The sequence below is a fragment of the Hydra vulgaris genome, chromosome 01 (genome assembly GCF_038396675.1).
Source record: "Hydra vulgaris chromosome 01, alternate assembly HydraT2T_AEP".
Classification (NCBI taxonomy): Eukaryota; Metazoa; Cnidaria; class Hydrozoa; order Anthoathecata; family Hydridae; genus Hydra; species Hydra vulgaris.
The window spans coordinates 11,767,182-11,783,577 of record NC_088920.1 but is presented as its reverse complement, the minus strand read 5'-3'; the positions used below and the strand labels follow the sequence as shown (position 1 = coordinate 11,783,577).

At 27.1% G+C, this 16,396-nt stretch overlaps 1 protein-coding gene across 3 annotated transcripts in view; it reads right to left on the bottom strand.

The window, feature by feature from the left end:
- The window catches only part of LOC101237216 (gamma-aminobutyric acid receptor subunit beta-3), a 38,818-nt gene that overhangs the window by 10,959 nt on the left and 11,463 nt on the right, over positions 1-16,396 (bottom strand). The window contains exons 1-7 of one of the 3 annotated variants that reach the window (XM_065787386.1): positions 13,672-13,845; positions 12,282-12,361; positions 12,113-12,180; positions 7,195-7,421; positions 2,901-2,983; positions 2,622-2,768; positions 1,449-1,595 (exon numbers count right to left, since the gene is read on the bottom strand). In XM_065787386.1, coding sequence (XP_065643458.1) covers positions 1,449-1,595; positions 2,622-2,768; positions 2,901-2,983; positions 7,195-7,421; positions 12,113-12,180; positions 12,282-12,300 — 691 coding nt within the window. In that variant the 5' untranslated portion in view covers positions 12,301-12,361; positions 13,672-13,845. Of the gene's footprint in view, positions 1-1,448; positions 1,596-2,621; positions 2,769-2,900; positions 2,984-7,194; positions 7,422-12,112; positions 12,181-12,281; positions 12,362-12,451; positions 12,743-13,671; positions 13,846-16,396 lie in introns of those variants that run through there. The other 2 variants (XM_065787385.1, XM_065787384.1) reach the window with 2 other exon arrangements.

The window sequence follows — 16,396 nt, the reverse complement described above, 5'->3', positions numbered from 1 at the left end:
GTAGTATTTACTTCATTTCTTCTTTAAGTTTAACATCTTCTTTAATAGTTGATCTGAATATACCAGACTGTATCTTTAGATAACCATCAACAAATGGTTGCTGGTTTGCTGGTTGAAGATGTTACTAATTTGGTTGCAGATTAGGTTTTGCTGTAGTTTTGCTGGTACTTGTGGACTTTGTCTGAATCTTCAGACTCTTGATATTCTGCCTTAGACTCAGATTTGGAAGTTGGTATTGTTGTTGTTGCTGTTACTGTTGTTGAAGTAGGCCTCAAGAACATTTTTCTTCCTTTGGATGAATAAATTGGTTTTTGAACGAGCAGCCTTTTCAGTTGTATACCCAACCTGTTCTTCATTTTTAATCTGAAGATGGTACAACCTTTTATCCTCACTGCAAATCTATTCATCATTTTTTTTTTGTGAAACTCAAAAACTTTATTCAATAGATTGTATTTTCTTTGCTTTACACATTTATCATATGTCTTCAGCACTGGATACAGTTTTACCTGTAAGACTTTAATTGAAAAATGTGAAAAATTTCTTTTGTCATAAACTTGTTACAACTTTCTTAATTTGATTTATACAAACAACAATTTGGATATTGAGTGGTATTCAGCTGTTATCTTCCATTGATTATTCTTCTAGAGGAACAGTTGTTCTTTTCCTGTGACTCATAAAATCATACAAGATTCTTCATCAAGATTCTTATATATTTTCTTATAAATTATTTTTTTAGTATTTTCTTATGGGAAATTATGATTGAAGATAATACTTTAAAATATTTCTTAATATAGTTATACAATAAATATAAGTGCTACTGTACTTCTATATTATTTGACTGCCATCTGGCAAATGCAGATTTAATGTAGGGTTGAAAATTTCTGGAAATTTTGGAAATTTTCAAAAAAAGATTTGCTATTTTATAATTAATGGGTAAAATTTTATGTCTCATTTAGGCAGTTGTTATGGACAATTTTATGGTAAAATATTGTGAAGTAGATTAGAAAGAAAATTCCCACCCCTCTGATCATTCCAAAGACCTGCTAAAAGGGGTCAACCAACTATTATTTTGTTAAAAAAATGAACACTAGTTGGTAGCCCCCCATAAACAGGTCTAGAAGAAATTCTGGGATTGATGTCCCAGAATTTCTTCTAGAAAATTTTAACCCCTGTATATATATATATGTATATATATATATATATATATATATATATATATATATATATATATATATATATATATATATATATATATATATATATATATATATATATATATATATATATATATATATATATTACCTTTTAATATTTTATCTAACTATTTATCTTTATAATAATAATTTAAGATTAACATGTTAACTATATTATCATTCAACTAAATAAGCAACTAAACATTTTCAACATTTTTAAAACAAAAAAGTTAAAATCAAAATATTATAAAAAACCTAAACGTGCTGATACACAGTTTATATGAAGCCAAAAAGACACCCATGACACCATTACGAGAGAAGCAGATGGAAAGAAAGCTTGAAATATATATGCTTGAAATCTTCTTTCAAAGATAACATCAAACTTTAATAATGAGTATTCACCTAAAATCAAACGTATAAAATAATATGAAGCCTAAAATGAATAAATGTTATCTTTATTCTTTATCCTTTCTTTAGTCTCATTCATTTTGAACAACTGTAATAACAGCTGAGGAGGGGGAGGGGAGGGCTATGAAAAAGAATGAACAACTGTAATAATTTTTGAATAAATATGAAAAAATATATAATCTCTCTATATAATCTATATAATCTCTTTATATAATCTATATAATTACTCTGTTTAGTCTATATAATCCCTCTATATAATATATATAATCTCTCTATATAAAGTCTCTATATAATGTTAATGTGGTAGTGGTGTAGTGGTGGAGCACTTGATTTGTAAGCAAGAAGTTCCAAGTTTGATCCTCACTACATCCCTGGTAATACTGCACTCTCCTAGGTCCTCAGTGCAGAGGCCTTGTTTGCCAAAGAGTGTTTTTTGTTTTTAGTTATTGCATGTTTTGAAATTAAAGAATTAAGATTTTATAATTAAAGAGTTAATTAAAGATTGGTAACCACAATAAATAATTAAAAAAAAGTAGATTCCTCAACTGTACAGCCCCCTCAGCCTTAGGGAGTTTACATTAAAAAAAAAATTACATATCATTTATAGGAAATCTAAAATTAGAGATTTACATAATTAAATTTACATAATTTTTTTTATCAACCAAAGTCTGGGAATAAAAAGTTTATGCACATTAAGTGTTGAATGTTTCATATATTTATAGTATATAAAAAGTAAAAACTTAAGAATAGATGCTCAAGTGTTTTTATTTGCTTGTATTTTTTATTAAACAAATTTTTTATTAAAGTTGTTAAATTTTTTAGAATTTGCTAGATTTTTTTAAATTGTGCATATTTTTATTTTAACAATTGTGTATAAGATACACAAATTTTGTATAAGGTACACAAATTAGAAATTAAATTACACAAAAAAACAAGTTGACTAATAAACCATGTTGACTAATAAAGCAGTAACTAGTCAAAAAGATTTTATGTAAGAAACCATGAAAAACTTAATATTACCTTCTTTATTTGATGAGAAGCTGTAGTACTCTGATAAATTTGTAGCATTTTTAATATGAACTGAGTGTTGAGGAAGATGGTTCAGAATTAATGAAACAGGATTGTCTTCGCCCCAGACATAATTTATATGTGTTTTGTCATGAGCAACTATTTTTCAAGAAATTAAAAATGAAATTTTTTCTTTCATTTTACAATAAAAAGTAAAAAACAAAAAATTTTTTTTTTGAACTAAAATTGAAATATTCGAATTAACTTTAAAGAATGAAGAAAAATACTTACAGCTTAAAACTCCTATTTCACATTGTTGAGTATCCATAGGATAGTTGTGAAGATCAAATGTACAGTGTGACATTAATGTGACTCTAAAAAAAAAAAAAATTAAAAATTTTCTTATTGCAAAAAGAAAGAAAAATTTGGCACACTGTTTTACTATTATTTCTAAAATAAAAAGTTATTGAAAAAAAAAACATTAAAAATTTTTTTTTTGTAATTATTGTAAGCAATTGTTCAAAATATACGAATCATTTGATTTAAAAAAAATATATGCCAAACAAAAATCTGCAACCCGAATCATCAAATATACTAAAACTTGGTACCGATGTTAAGAAACATAATTTTAAAAAAACAGTAAATTTTTAAAATATATTCCAATCCATTCATGATTTACCACAGGACTTGAAGTTTGTTCAACTGAAAAATAAAGGAGGTAGAGGGGGGGGGGGGGAGAAGGAAGCTAAAATAGTTTTTTTTTACTATTACCCTTATAAGGTACATGAAGTAATGCTGCAATACAGAAATTGGGTCCCAAAGATTTTTAAAACCCAAATATTTTCCATAAATTAAAAATAGTTAATTTTAAATCATACAGAATCCAAAAATTATAGTTTTCTAGTTATAGTATAGAAATAAAAAATAATAAAAAAATTATAATTTCTTAAAGTAGGAAACAGTTTTTTTAGGACTAGCATAAATCACTGCTCTAAAAAAACATCTGACTGATGAAAAAAAGTAAAAATTTTAATGAAGATGGATATATGATTTACATACTTTGTTTTAGCTTTGTCTTTAGTTGAGAAATTTTTGATGTTTGACACAATATTTTATAATACTTTTAAAATAAAACACTTGATCTATGAAAATCAATACATGCTTGATCTATCAAATATTTGATCTAGAAAAGTAAAGAAATTAAAAATATGCATTGAAAGTACATATAAGATGTACTTTAGGCCACACTCTCCAAATTTAAAGATAAATTAAATATAAAAATGTAATTTTTCTAAGAAAAATGATTTTTTTTCATCATCATTAGCCAACTATTTTTATTGTTAATCAAAATTAATCATTAACCAAGTTAATCAAAATATCATTTTTTTTCAACACTAAAAAGTATGAAGAAAAACACTTAGAGTTGGTTAAGATGACTAGAGATGGTGTCTCAATAAAAATACTCATCTTGGGCAGATGTTAAATGCATCAAATAAGACTAAAGTATCAGAAACTATAAAACTCAAAACACCATAATCATCACCAAGTTCTCTAGATCTATCATTTACTAATAATTTTGTGGTCTGCAAAGTCTAAAGTTCTGCGAAACCTTTCTTCTGTTGAGTCTGTTGAATCTTTTGCAATGTTCACCAGACATACATGCTCTTTGTGTGACTTATTTGAGTTCAGCTGTCTCACCTTTTGATCTTAGTGTTGATGGTTATTTTCCTTTCGTTCGTAAAGACTATAATTGTAACATGTTTGGCTTGGCCGTTTACATTCGTTAAAATTCACCTATTTGTCAGGGAACTAGGTTTGAATCCACAGACTATTCTTTTATGTGCTTTTGTTTAGCACCACGTTACTTTGTAACCTTTCTCTTTGTTCTCTGGCGACTTTAATGCTCATCACACTAAATGGCTTCATTCTAGTGTCAGTGACTCTGCAGGTGCAAAGGCCCACAACTTTTGCTTTTTTCAATCTCTAACATAAATAGTCAACTTTCCAACTTGCTGTCCAGATAATCCAAATCATTTACCCTTTCTACTAGACTTATGTCTTGTTTCTAAACTTAGTCAGTGCTCAGTTTCTTCCTTAGGTGAATGTGGAGAGCACTTTTAACTAATGCCAAAGCCTGCTATTCTCACGCCACAAAATCTTGCATTTTATCTCAACAGTGTCTATAATAAGGCCAAATCTGTTAATCTTCCTCTCTTGCATGGTTCAGAACTTGTTACCTCACCTGAAGACAAAACTAAATTGTTTACTAAGAACTTTTCATCAATCTCATCCCTTGATTCCACTAATCACATCCTACCAGATAAAGCAGACAAACAGATTGATCCATTGCTTGATGTTTAGACCACTCCAGCATCTGTATCTAAAGTGATTTCTTGCTAAGACTTTTCTACAACTTGTGGTCTGGACAACACACCGGTTATAGTCTTGCAGAAGTGTTCTCTGGAGATGGCCCCATACTTTTTTAAATTTATGTTAACAATCTCCCAGAAATTCTAAAACCAAAGGTGGCATAGTTTGCTGATGATACTACCAATTATTCTTGTATTGATAAGATGCCGAGGGAACAGTTGAACTTGAAAAGGATCTTACTTCTGCTACATCATAGGGCTCTCAGTGGCAGGTGAACTTTAACTCAATTTATTTCAGCTAGTCATTATTGCAAAAATCTAGATCTTCCTATATTTATGAATGGTGATGTACTATGCAATATTTATCAAAAATTTCGCTTTTCAAACCTGCTAATAGAGATACACAATGAGGAAAAAAATAAAAAGCAAAACCACAAAATTATTTTTAAATTACTTTAGGGTGAAGAAATCTGAGTCTATTTTTACCTGTTTCTGACCTTAAGCAAAAAATATATATAGCAAAACAATTTTTTTTTAAGAAAATCTCAAAAACATGATTATACATCTCAAAATCAAAATTAGACATTATTTTTAGTAAACTACCTCAAAAAGGAGTAATCTTTTGACTACTATTAATTAACTCTTACTTCCATCTTTCTTGAGAACCATATCTCAAATCCATTGCAAAATCTGCTAAGGTGCTAGCTTTGCTTGCAGCCTTATTAGAAGTGAAGATAAAAGTGAAGAAAAAAAAAATCCAATTTAACTAATTAAAATAACATTTTATTTGAAATGAAATAAAAAAACTTGTTAATTTTATTTCATCATAAATTTCGATTGGATAAATTTATGACACACTTTGATTGGATAAACAATGAATGAAATTCAGAAAAAAAAAATTTATAAGAATAAATATTTTATTTTTAAATAAACCACAAAATATTCATTTTGGCTCACTTGAAACTCAACAGTTATTTTATTAAAATCTAAAAAAAAAAAAATTATAAAAAATAAGGGGAGCTCAGGGTCACAACATGGTGACAATGAACTTTTACACTGACTAACAAGCAGTTTATATAAACAAGTTATGATAGTGTGATGAACTAAAATACATGCTATTTTGTTGTTCGAATACAATAAGTTTCTACTCAAGATTTTAGAGAACTGTACACTTGAAAGTATGTATATGTATATGTATATAACAAAAGTTAAAAAAAGTTTACTTTCAAATGGTATATTTTTGTTAGTGATATTGTTATGATGTTAGTAAGCAGCACTTTATACTTTCAACTAACCCCATTGTCTGTTCCAACTAGCCTGAAAGGTGGGGTTTGTTGAAACACTTTTTTGCAGCTCGCTTATCGAAGATACACTAAAAATTACATAACTAAATTTATTTATTATATTGAATATTGCTTAAGTAAGTAGTATTTAAGCAATAAATTTTTAAAAATAATTTTTGCATTTTTCAACTTTTTAACTTGTAAAAACAAAACCTGGCCTTCCCTATATAATATAATAATCTATAATTCTTGAATATCTGAGATAAATGACTCTAAAGAAAGTAAAGGAAGAAATATGAAAAATAAATATGGTAAATTTAAATACAAAAAAAAATGAAAAGAAAGAAGTAAATTAAAGCTACGATGATTTTTGAAACATTTTACAACATTTGTATTTTTAAAAATTACGACTTGCACGAGTCAAAAAGTTTCAAAATATTTTACCGCTGCCACTGCTAGTCGAACCAGAAAATTTTATGCTGGAAATGAATAGTTTTTAAGCTTAACATAGCTCATCTTTTCTATACAGAGTATGTTTTAATTTAGAATGAATAAAATTTCTTTTTGATCTCCTGAAGTCCACAACGCACTCAAAATATTTTTACGATAAAATAGCTAAACAGACAAAAAATTCTTTAATAAAAGCAAGAACTCTTTTAACCTGAAGATTACGACTTAGAAAAATTGTAGCTGTAACTATTTCCAATTTATAAATCTTTTTTAGAAGAATCTTTTTTAGAAATTGTAAAAAAAAATGTGTCTGTTTGTCTTACAATGTATTTTGATGATTCCATATTTATTAAAACATAATAATATTGAAAATAGATTATTAAAAATTTTAGCAAAAAAAACTACTTAAGATAAAACAATTTTTTCAGCATTTTAGTTGAAAAATTTAACAAATAAAAAAAAGTATTTAACAAACAAATATACCTGCATCCCCAAGAAATAGTTCCATTAGGATATATGTCAACCTTATGGCTAGCGGTTGAATTTGAGTGTATATATCCACCAGTCATTACACGAAACACTGTATCTGGCACCCAAATATATGTTGAAGGGTGATTTTTTCCAAACCCTGGTGTTAAAACAGTAGTTAAATTATGCTGTGCTCGATAGTCAACCCATCTCTGCCGAAAATACATGTCTGTTTTAAAGCTCTAAAGAATATTTATTTATTATTTATATTATTATTTAATAATAGTTATAATTTAATAATAGTTAATAAACAAGTTTTTTGGGCAGACCATTATCTAATAATTTTTTGATCAGCAACCAGTAATTGACACTGTCAAATGCTTTAATAAAGTCTATGAAGCAAGCAAATACATGGCTTCCTCTAGATGTGTAGTACTGCACAGTCTTTTTAAAATAGTTTGAGCATGACACTGTTGAGTGATTTTGTTTAAAGCCAAATTGGTAATCATCATCTTTATTAATGTTGTACAAATTAATTTTTCTGCAATAAAAGACTCTCAAAAATTTTTGACATAGCAGAGGACACAGCTATGGCTCTATAGTTGTTCACATCTGTTAAATCGGCCATTTTAGATTTTACTTGTGAAATATTCTTGGCCTCACAAAACATGGATGGTAAATAACCAAATTTAATGCATAAATTAACAAAAATACTAATAAAAAACTGCAATCTACTTCCACCATACATAAAAGATTCCATACAAAGGTTATCAGGTCCAGTTGCTTTTCCTAGTTTCTGAGTTTTTACTGAATTGGATATGTCAATGCAACTCACAATAATATCAGAGTTTTCTGCGGAAAATTCCATTTCCTTTATGAAACTGAGGTAATATTTTTCATTGTTAGTTGAATTATACAAATTTTGAAAGTGCGCTTTCCACATATTAGCAATATCACCTGTGGCACCTCCAACACTAGCAACAAAGTTCGCTGCATTACTGTTACTGATCTTTTGCACATTATTCCATAACTTGAGTCTGTGTTGTCCATATTTTTTGCACATAAATCGGCTTGAATTTGTTCATTATGATGTCTACAATATCTAAGAGCTAATTTAAAAGTAGCACAAGAGCACTTCATGTTTTCAAAAATGTCACCCTGTTTCTTCTTTCCTTGAAAAATCCATTGCTTGAAGGCATCTCTTACAATGTTGTGTTTATCTTTAACATAGCCATTCCAACCTGGAGTAATCTATTCATGGTTTTGTTGTTTAAAATATTTATGATGTTATTATAGAATAAATCAATATCGTGAGTTGTATTGTAGCCATATATATAAATTAGGGATGCGCCGAACATTTGGCAAAACCAAACGTTCCGCTGTTTTGCCGAACGTTCGGTTCGGCTGAACCTTAGCAAATGTTCGGCCAATAATGCAAATTTTGAATTCACCATAAATTTATCTAGATATAAATAGAATTTAACTCGTACCATAGCTACGGTTTAAATGGATAAAGTTTTTATTAAAAAAAGCGTACCAATTGAACATAGAAGGACATTTTATAAATGAATTTTAATACAGTTTTGGTTAAAATTTGATTATGTATTTTCAATACAGAATAAATTTAATCTGACCAAATGGAATAACAGGTTTACAAAAATTCTTACTCAACTAAAATAATTGTAAAATAAATACCCCCCCCCCTGCATCAATTGAGTATTATTTTAGTTCATCACAAAAATCTAATATTATAAAATCACCACTTTTTAATCTTAAAATAACAAATAGGAATTTAAACGAATAAGATTTTTTATTAAACTTAGGTTTGTTAAACGTGATGCCTATTGTTGCTGTGGTAAAATAAATAAATTACAAGCTTGCTACTAAACTGGTTTAACTGATAAAAAATATAATGTATAAACATTAATTTTTCACCACCTTCTGTTGATAGTCTGTTTCTACTTGGTTCATAAATGTTGCCACCTGTACTAAAAAGTCTTTTACTTTCAACAGAAGAATGTGGTGCTGAAAGAAACCTTTGGGCTATTTTCTTTGAATTTTTTAAAGAGTTTCCACAATTTTTCCACCATAAAAGAGGACTTTCTTTTTCCATAACAAGAGGGAGTTTTAAATACTCCAATACACCCAAAAATCTCCATGTTGATCATTTGCACATTAGAGTGTGATCTTTTAAACCTTTTGCTATTTTTAGTAATTGAAAAATTGGAATCACATTCATTTATAGTTGTCAGTTTGAAAACTAGCCAAAAACATTCATTAAATTTCGTATACGCTGGTTTCACAAACACTTCATTTGCGCTACTTACTGTGGGTTCTTCACAATCAGAATCAGAGGATTCAAGTTCTAAATTATGTTGCTGCATTTCTAGCATCTGCTCATTTAGCCAATTTTTTATTACATATTCATTCTCATTTTTGTGTGTGGAATTTCAAAACTTAGCAAACCTTTATGTAAATACTGACTTATATTTTTTCCTGTGTGACTTTCTGGAAAATGCATAACACTGAGTACTGCTCTCTGTTGGGAAAATTCATTATTGAGCCAGTGTGCTGTCATGCTTATGAAGGCAACATTTAAACTATTTGCTGTCCAAATATCAGTTGTAAGGTAGATATAACTGGTAGAAGATATATTACTCTTGATTGAATTAAACAGATTACCATATACTTGTGGAACAATATTTTCACTAAAGTAACTCCTACTAGGTATTTGGTAATTAGGGCATATCTCTTCACTTAGTTTTCTAAAACCAAGATCTTCTACAATTGTGTATGGTTGAATATCCAATGCCATCATTTCTCCAATGCGATTGTGAATCTTGATTGTTCTATGGTCATTAATATTTCACAACCTTTTTTTATTAATACTCTCTACTAATGTTAATTGTTTTTTTATTTCCGAATCACTTGATGTAGAAACAGTCAATGCTTCAATAATTTTTTTTAATCAGACTCTTTTTCAGCCAATTCATACTCCACAAGGTGCTTTTTTTTTAAATGGCGCCTAATTACACTAGTGGTAAATGTCTTTGGACAATTCCCACCTCTAGAGAGTATTGCTTTGCATAGGCAGATACAAAAACAAATGTCTTTCTTAGAAACTTCAAGGTATTTCCACACAGTACTTTTAAAAGATATTTTTTCAGAAGACATTGTTTTATACTTTTACAAGATTAAAATATTTTTCTAAATTATAAAAAAGAAGTTCAACCAAAAATAAAGCATTTTAAATTTAAACTGTGTAAATACATCTTAAAATATAACCAACATGTTACATATTATGTTATTTTATCCAATACGTTACAGGTTATACATTAATTTATATTACCTAACTTTAATAATTGTATTATTTTTTCAAAAAAAATCGTTAACATTTTTATTTACACTACAAATAAAAATGTTAACATTTATTTTCTTTACACCACAAACAATCATCCAATAATAAATTAACTTTTCAAAGTTATTTTATGATTTTTCAAACAAAATTTATAAACCCTTACTAATGTTTTAACAAATTTTTAATAACACAATAAAATGTTAAATGTTTGATAACACAATTTTTCAAAACTTATGTTGTTTTTTTTTCAAAAATAGTAAAGGTTCGGTTGCCAAACCGTTAGGTGTTTGGTAAAATTTCATGGCTGAACGTTCGGACTTGGTGTTCGGCCAAGAACCGGGTTCGGCCCATCCCTAATATGTATATATATATATATTATTTGAGACTTGAATTGTTGGGATTTGGGACTGAGTCATTTCAACACTTTTTTAAAGATTTTTTATTACTAATTATATAAAATAAAAAAGTTTGTATTTAAAATAGTATTTGCTTTTATATAGTTAATATAAATTGAATGATGCAAAAATGATGGTAAAAAGCAGGGATGTAGCAGGGACGGTAACAAAGATTTCTGAAGAACTAAAGCAAAAGTTTTAATGTTCATATTTTTTTTCTATAAACTAAAAATGTTGATTATTTTCATTTCTTAAGCTTAAATAGTTGAAAAATGAATGAATACATGTTTTTAGATCAGAAATAAAAAAGCATAAATTCAAACAATATAATTTTGATGGAAAACAAAATTTACTATTTAACAACGAATTCGGAAGTTGCTGATGATTCATAATTTTATGAAAAGTTTATGTAACAAGATAAAGTAAACTTCAAATTGTCCAGGAGTGTCAATCAATGGATTCCACTATAATTGTTTCATCACATGTAAACACTTTAAATACACAGGGTCAATCAGCAAGGCAATTGAAGATGGCATTACTGCATTGTAATAAATGTATAATCTATATAACAATATTATTTATGTATTTTGACAACTTATGCCTTTTACTGATTTGCTTATCTTAAACTTACATGGTGCACGTCACCTTTAATCCAAATCAAAAATCATAGTTTTATAACTAAATAATTTTAAAATTTTTTTAAGATGGTATGCCGAAACCAAAATGTATATTTTTTTCTTTTTGAAAAAAAATTGTATGGATTTAGCTTCACAAAAAATGCAGAAAAATGTATAACAATATGTGGTGGTATAGTATTTTATGAGAAAAATGTTTTTGTTTTTCTTTTTATCCTTTTTACTTAAACTTAATTATAATTGAAGAGCAATTACTGAAATTATGTGATGAATAATTGAAAATTTTGAACACAACACTAATAAAATTAAGAAAACAAAAAATGAAAAAAAATTTTTAAACAAATACCCCTTAAAATCAAGTTTTTTTAATTATTTTAGCATTAAAAATAAAAAAGAATATTTGTTACAACAAAAACAATGATGAAGTTTTTTATCTTTTGTTAAAAAATCCTAGTTACCCTAGTTTATGGAGCTATATTTCAATAATAATATATTTCAATTAAAAACAAATATTAGGAAAAGATTTTTAAGGTTTAAAAACATACCTTATCTTTATCATTAACGCTGTCGAATTGCAAAATTGTTAAAGAAACTATTACATCTGTCACATTTCCTAAAGAAGAAACTACTACATCTGTCACATTTCCTAAAAATGAACAACTTTTAAAAACTATATCAAGATAAAAATATAAACTATATCAGTGCTTAAATAACCTGTGAAGTTAGGACGCATTAAAGGATTATATGCTTGTTTTATTTTAGACCATGTCTCTGAAACTTTCTTATCCCGCAAACTAAAGAAAAAAAAGAAGATATTATCTACACAAAAATAGTATTAAAATTAATCAATAATAAAAGATATAGATAGTGTTGTAATATTATACATTATTAAATTTCCTCATTTGCTCAAATTTAAGAAAAAATGGCACATAAAAATTGGTTCAGGCTGCAACACTAAAACATTAAACATTTAACAAATATTCAACACTCTTTTAGTGATATTTTCGATTAAAATCAAATCTGATTGGTTCAAAGTCCTGATTATTCTAAAATCTCTTCAAAAGTTTTTGCGATAGGTTTTTGAAAACCATAGAAGATGCAATCACCATAGCAACATATAGATGCAATCACTTGTTTATAACATAAATCTTCAAATCATAAATTAATAGTTAAATAAAACTGAAAAATAATTTTTAAATTATATTATTTCAAATTTAATAAAACTACAATAATGTTAAAATTTATCAACATAATTCAATAAATAATTTCAAACATTTTTAAGTAAATATTATTTTTAAAATTGTTTTATAAATACCAACATGATGCCTCAGCTGTATCTAAAATAGATACATCATAAATATATAGAGAGATTGTATCGCAATAAAAATATTCATTTAATTTGATTCTTTGTTATAAGCTATAAAACTCAGTTTAATAATTTTGAGGCCAGCTGGTATCAAGGTTTCAGAAAAGATTTAACAGATTTCATTAATAGTTGGAAATGCTGTACTATTTTTTATTGCTATTTGCAAAACTAATTTAAATTTGGCATCTTGTTTTAATTCTTTTGCGATCTTAGTGTTGATGAATATTATCTTTTGATTTGTCTCCAAATGTCACATATGCATGCACATGATGCATATGATTGTCATATGCATGCACATGATGCATGTGATTGTCACATATGCATGCAAATGATGCATATGATTGTCACATGCATGCACATAGACATTACATATCATCAATTCATTTAACTGTTAATTGAAATTAGATTTCAGTTTTCTGAATATTTTTTTATGTATTTTTTTTTCTTCACCTAATTGATTTTAATTTTGTTTTTAATTTGATTCTTTACATAATTGGTTTTAGGCTATTTCTTCTTTTTTTTCTCTTTCTTACCAAGGCTGTGCTCTATTCAATATTGTTTCTAATCAAATTGATCAAGTCTTTAAAAGAAAACATTGTTGCTATTGATAATTTTTATATTGATTACAAAGATTAGCTTGGCTCTTGTACCACTTTCCCTGCTGCCTGTAAATCTAAAAACTTTTGTTTTTTCAATTTCTTATTTAGATAGATTTTCTTACTCAGTTAAATCTCTTACTCAGATTTTCCAGACAATCTCCATCACTTATTCTTTGATTTGTCCCTTGTTCTGACACTAACTTGTGCTTTTTTAGTTTTACTTTCAACTTCTTCTTTATCAGATTCACTGTATCATTCCCTTTCATACTACATGGTTTAAAGTCAAGCTTCTATCTACTTCACTGTTTTCTACTTACGCATCAGATATTTTCAACAGTAATCATTTTTTTCATTCAAGAAATCTGGAGAATAAACATTTTTTCATTATTTCAAAAAATTAATGCAAAAGTGTATTGTCTGACGCTAATTAGTTCTCTGATTGTTTAACAAGGGCTCATAACAACGAGGTCCATTATCTCAGAAAATTGAGATAGTGGATACTGTTATAATAAGCACTTTTTTACTGGAGCACTTTTTAATTGGTACATTGAAGATTTCTATAGCTTCTGTCATAGTTTGTTTTTTTAAGTTTGCGTATTTTTAAATATAGTAACAACCCATATATTATAATGTATTATATATATGACGCATATATTGTATGTGATATATAACAACGCATATATTGTATGCACTGTAAATTTTTTGTTGTATATTTTTTAATATATTTGCAGTACAATAAATGAACATCTATATGATCTGATGTCATTTGATATTATCATATATGTGATTGACCGTGGACCTTGTGGTAACGATCACTTTTTTTTAGCTGGAGCGCGTTTTTATTTAGTGATTGATGATTTCTACAGTTTCTGTCATACTTTCTATTTTAAATTTGTATATTTTTAAATATATATAATTTACAACACATATATTATATGTATTGTCAGAGGCGATTTTACCGTGAGGTGGGGTGGGGGTTTTGGTGAGGGGTGAGGGTGGTACTTTTTAAGGATTCCCCATCCATCCTTCATTTTATTTGTAGAATCACCTCTGTGTGTTGTAAACTTTTTGTTTTATATTCTTAAAAGAGAAAGAGAAAAATTATCCTGTATACCAGTGGCGTAACTATAAATTTGGGGCCCCCCCGCCAAAAGTGTAAAGGGGCCCTCCCACTTTAAATTTTTTCAATATATATTTACAAATGAAATATCCACTATTTGATTGTTATATTGAGTTAATATAACACGATTAAGTATATAAAAAATATTTATTTTATAAATTTGAGAAATAATCAAGAATCTTTTCTCAAAATCATTATAAAAATAAACGAACATTGAAATTATGTTTAAGAGATACATACTTAATAACAAAAACTAACTTTACCTCACTTATTTCTATGGCAGAATTTTTATTTTCATAATAGCTATACTTTCTTAACGCAGTATAGTTTACATTCGTTAATATGTGATACATAATGACGCTAATAAAAACAAATTTAAAGTTTGATATTTTGTCCCTTAATTTTAGAGCTTCAGTTTATTCTACTCTTTTCGAATATCTTAAAAAAATTTCAAATGGTTTACATCTTTCAGGGGAAATAATAAATCTTTTTGTGTTATTATCAAGAAATTTTCCTTTAAAATACCCCATATCTGTTGTTAACGTGTTTAATTACTGAAATATATTCGGTTCTGGATCTGTTTCTTCAACTTGCATTGCAGTGGTAAGATTGTTACGATTTGCAAAAATATCTGCATTACTTTTATAACGAGATTCATTATGATCTTTCGAAATTTTATTGTGTTCTAAGTTAATTGAAACAGATAACATTTTTTCTTGTTGGGTTGCTTGAGAAGTACTAGTAACGACATATTTAATATTGAGTATTCGACATATCATGATATTTTTTATCTACAACTACTTCACTAGGTTTCTGTTCTACTGATGAAAAAAATAAGGATATCTTTTTATTGTTTTTACGTAATCTATCATCAGTCTCCTTTTTTAATTTCCTTTTTCTGGCTCCACTCATATAAGTTCTTTTTAAGTCCATGCTATTGTAAGAAAAATATTTTATTAGAACATTTATATCTATGTTTTAACCCTATAGATATAAATACATATAGCTAAATATTTTTGAATAAATAATAAACTTAATTTGTATTTATTTTTTAGTTCGTATTTTGACTCCGCCCTTTTAATTTTATATCAGATATGTACACATAATTTGTGTTTCTTTGTTAATTCGTACTATCCTCGTACTATAACGAAACCTAGTGCTTACTCAACACAAAATCATTGTTCTACCTGTATCGCGTTTATATACACTTTTCAATTTAAAAATTTTAAATTAAAAAATGTAATTTTAAATCAAATTTTAAATCGCTAGAATAAAATTGCAAGTTTTTTTTAACAAGCAGTTAAAAAATATTACCAATATTATAAATAGAACTAGTTTATTACCTATTAGCTAAACATTTTGATAACTTAATTTATTGTAATGAAAATTATAATTCTATGATTTTTACTGCTTTGTATGAATGCATATAAAAAGAAAAGCTTACCTTCTAAGAAAAACTTACCTTCTAAATATAATAATATTTAATAATTTATACTTGATTTTCCACTTCAAAATCACCTAACTTTATCGACAAATACGAAAGTACTAAATTATATTAGCGGTATTTCTATAATAGACAACGTTAATATTCACTATTATTCAATAGAAATACTATAATGGATTTGCTATTGAAATTAAATTCTGTAACAGAATCTCTATTGAAATTTAATTCTCCAATAGAACTTCTGTTAAAACTAAATCTTTAATAGAATTTCTATTGAAATTAAATTCTAAAAAAGAGTTC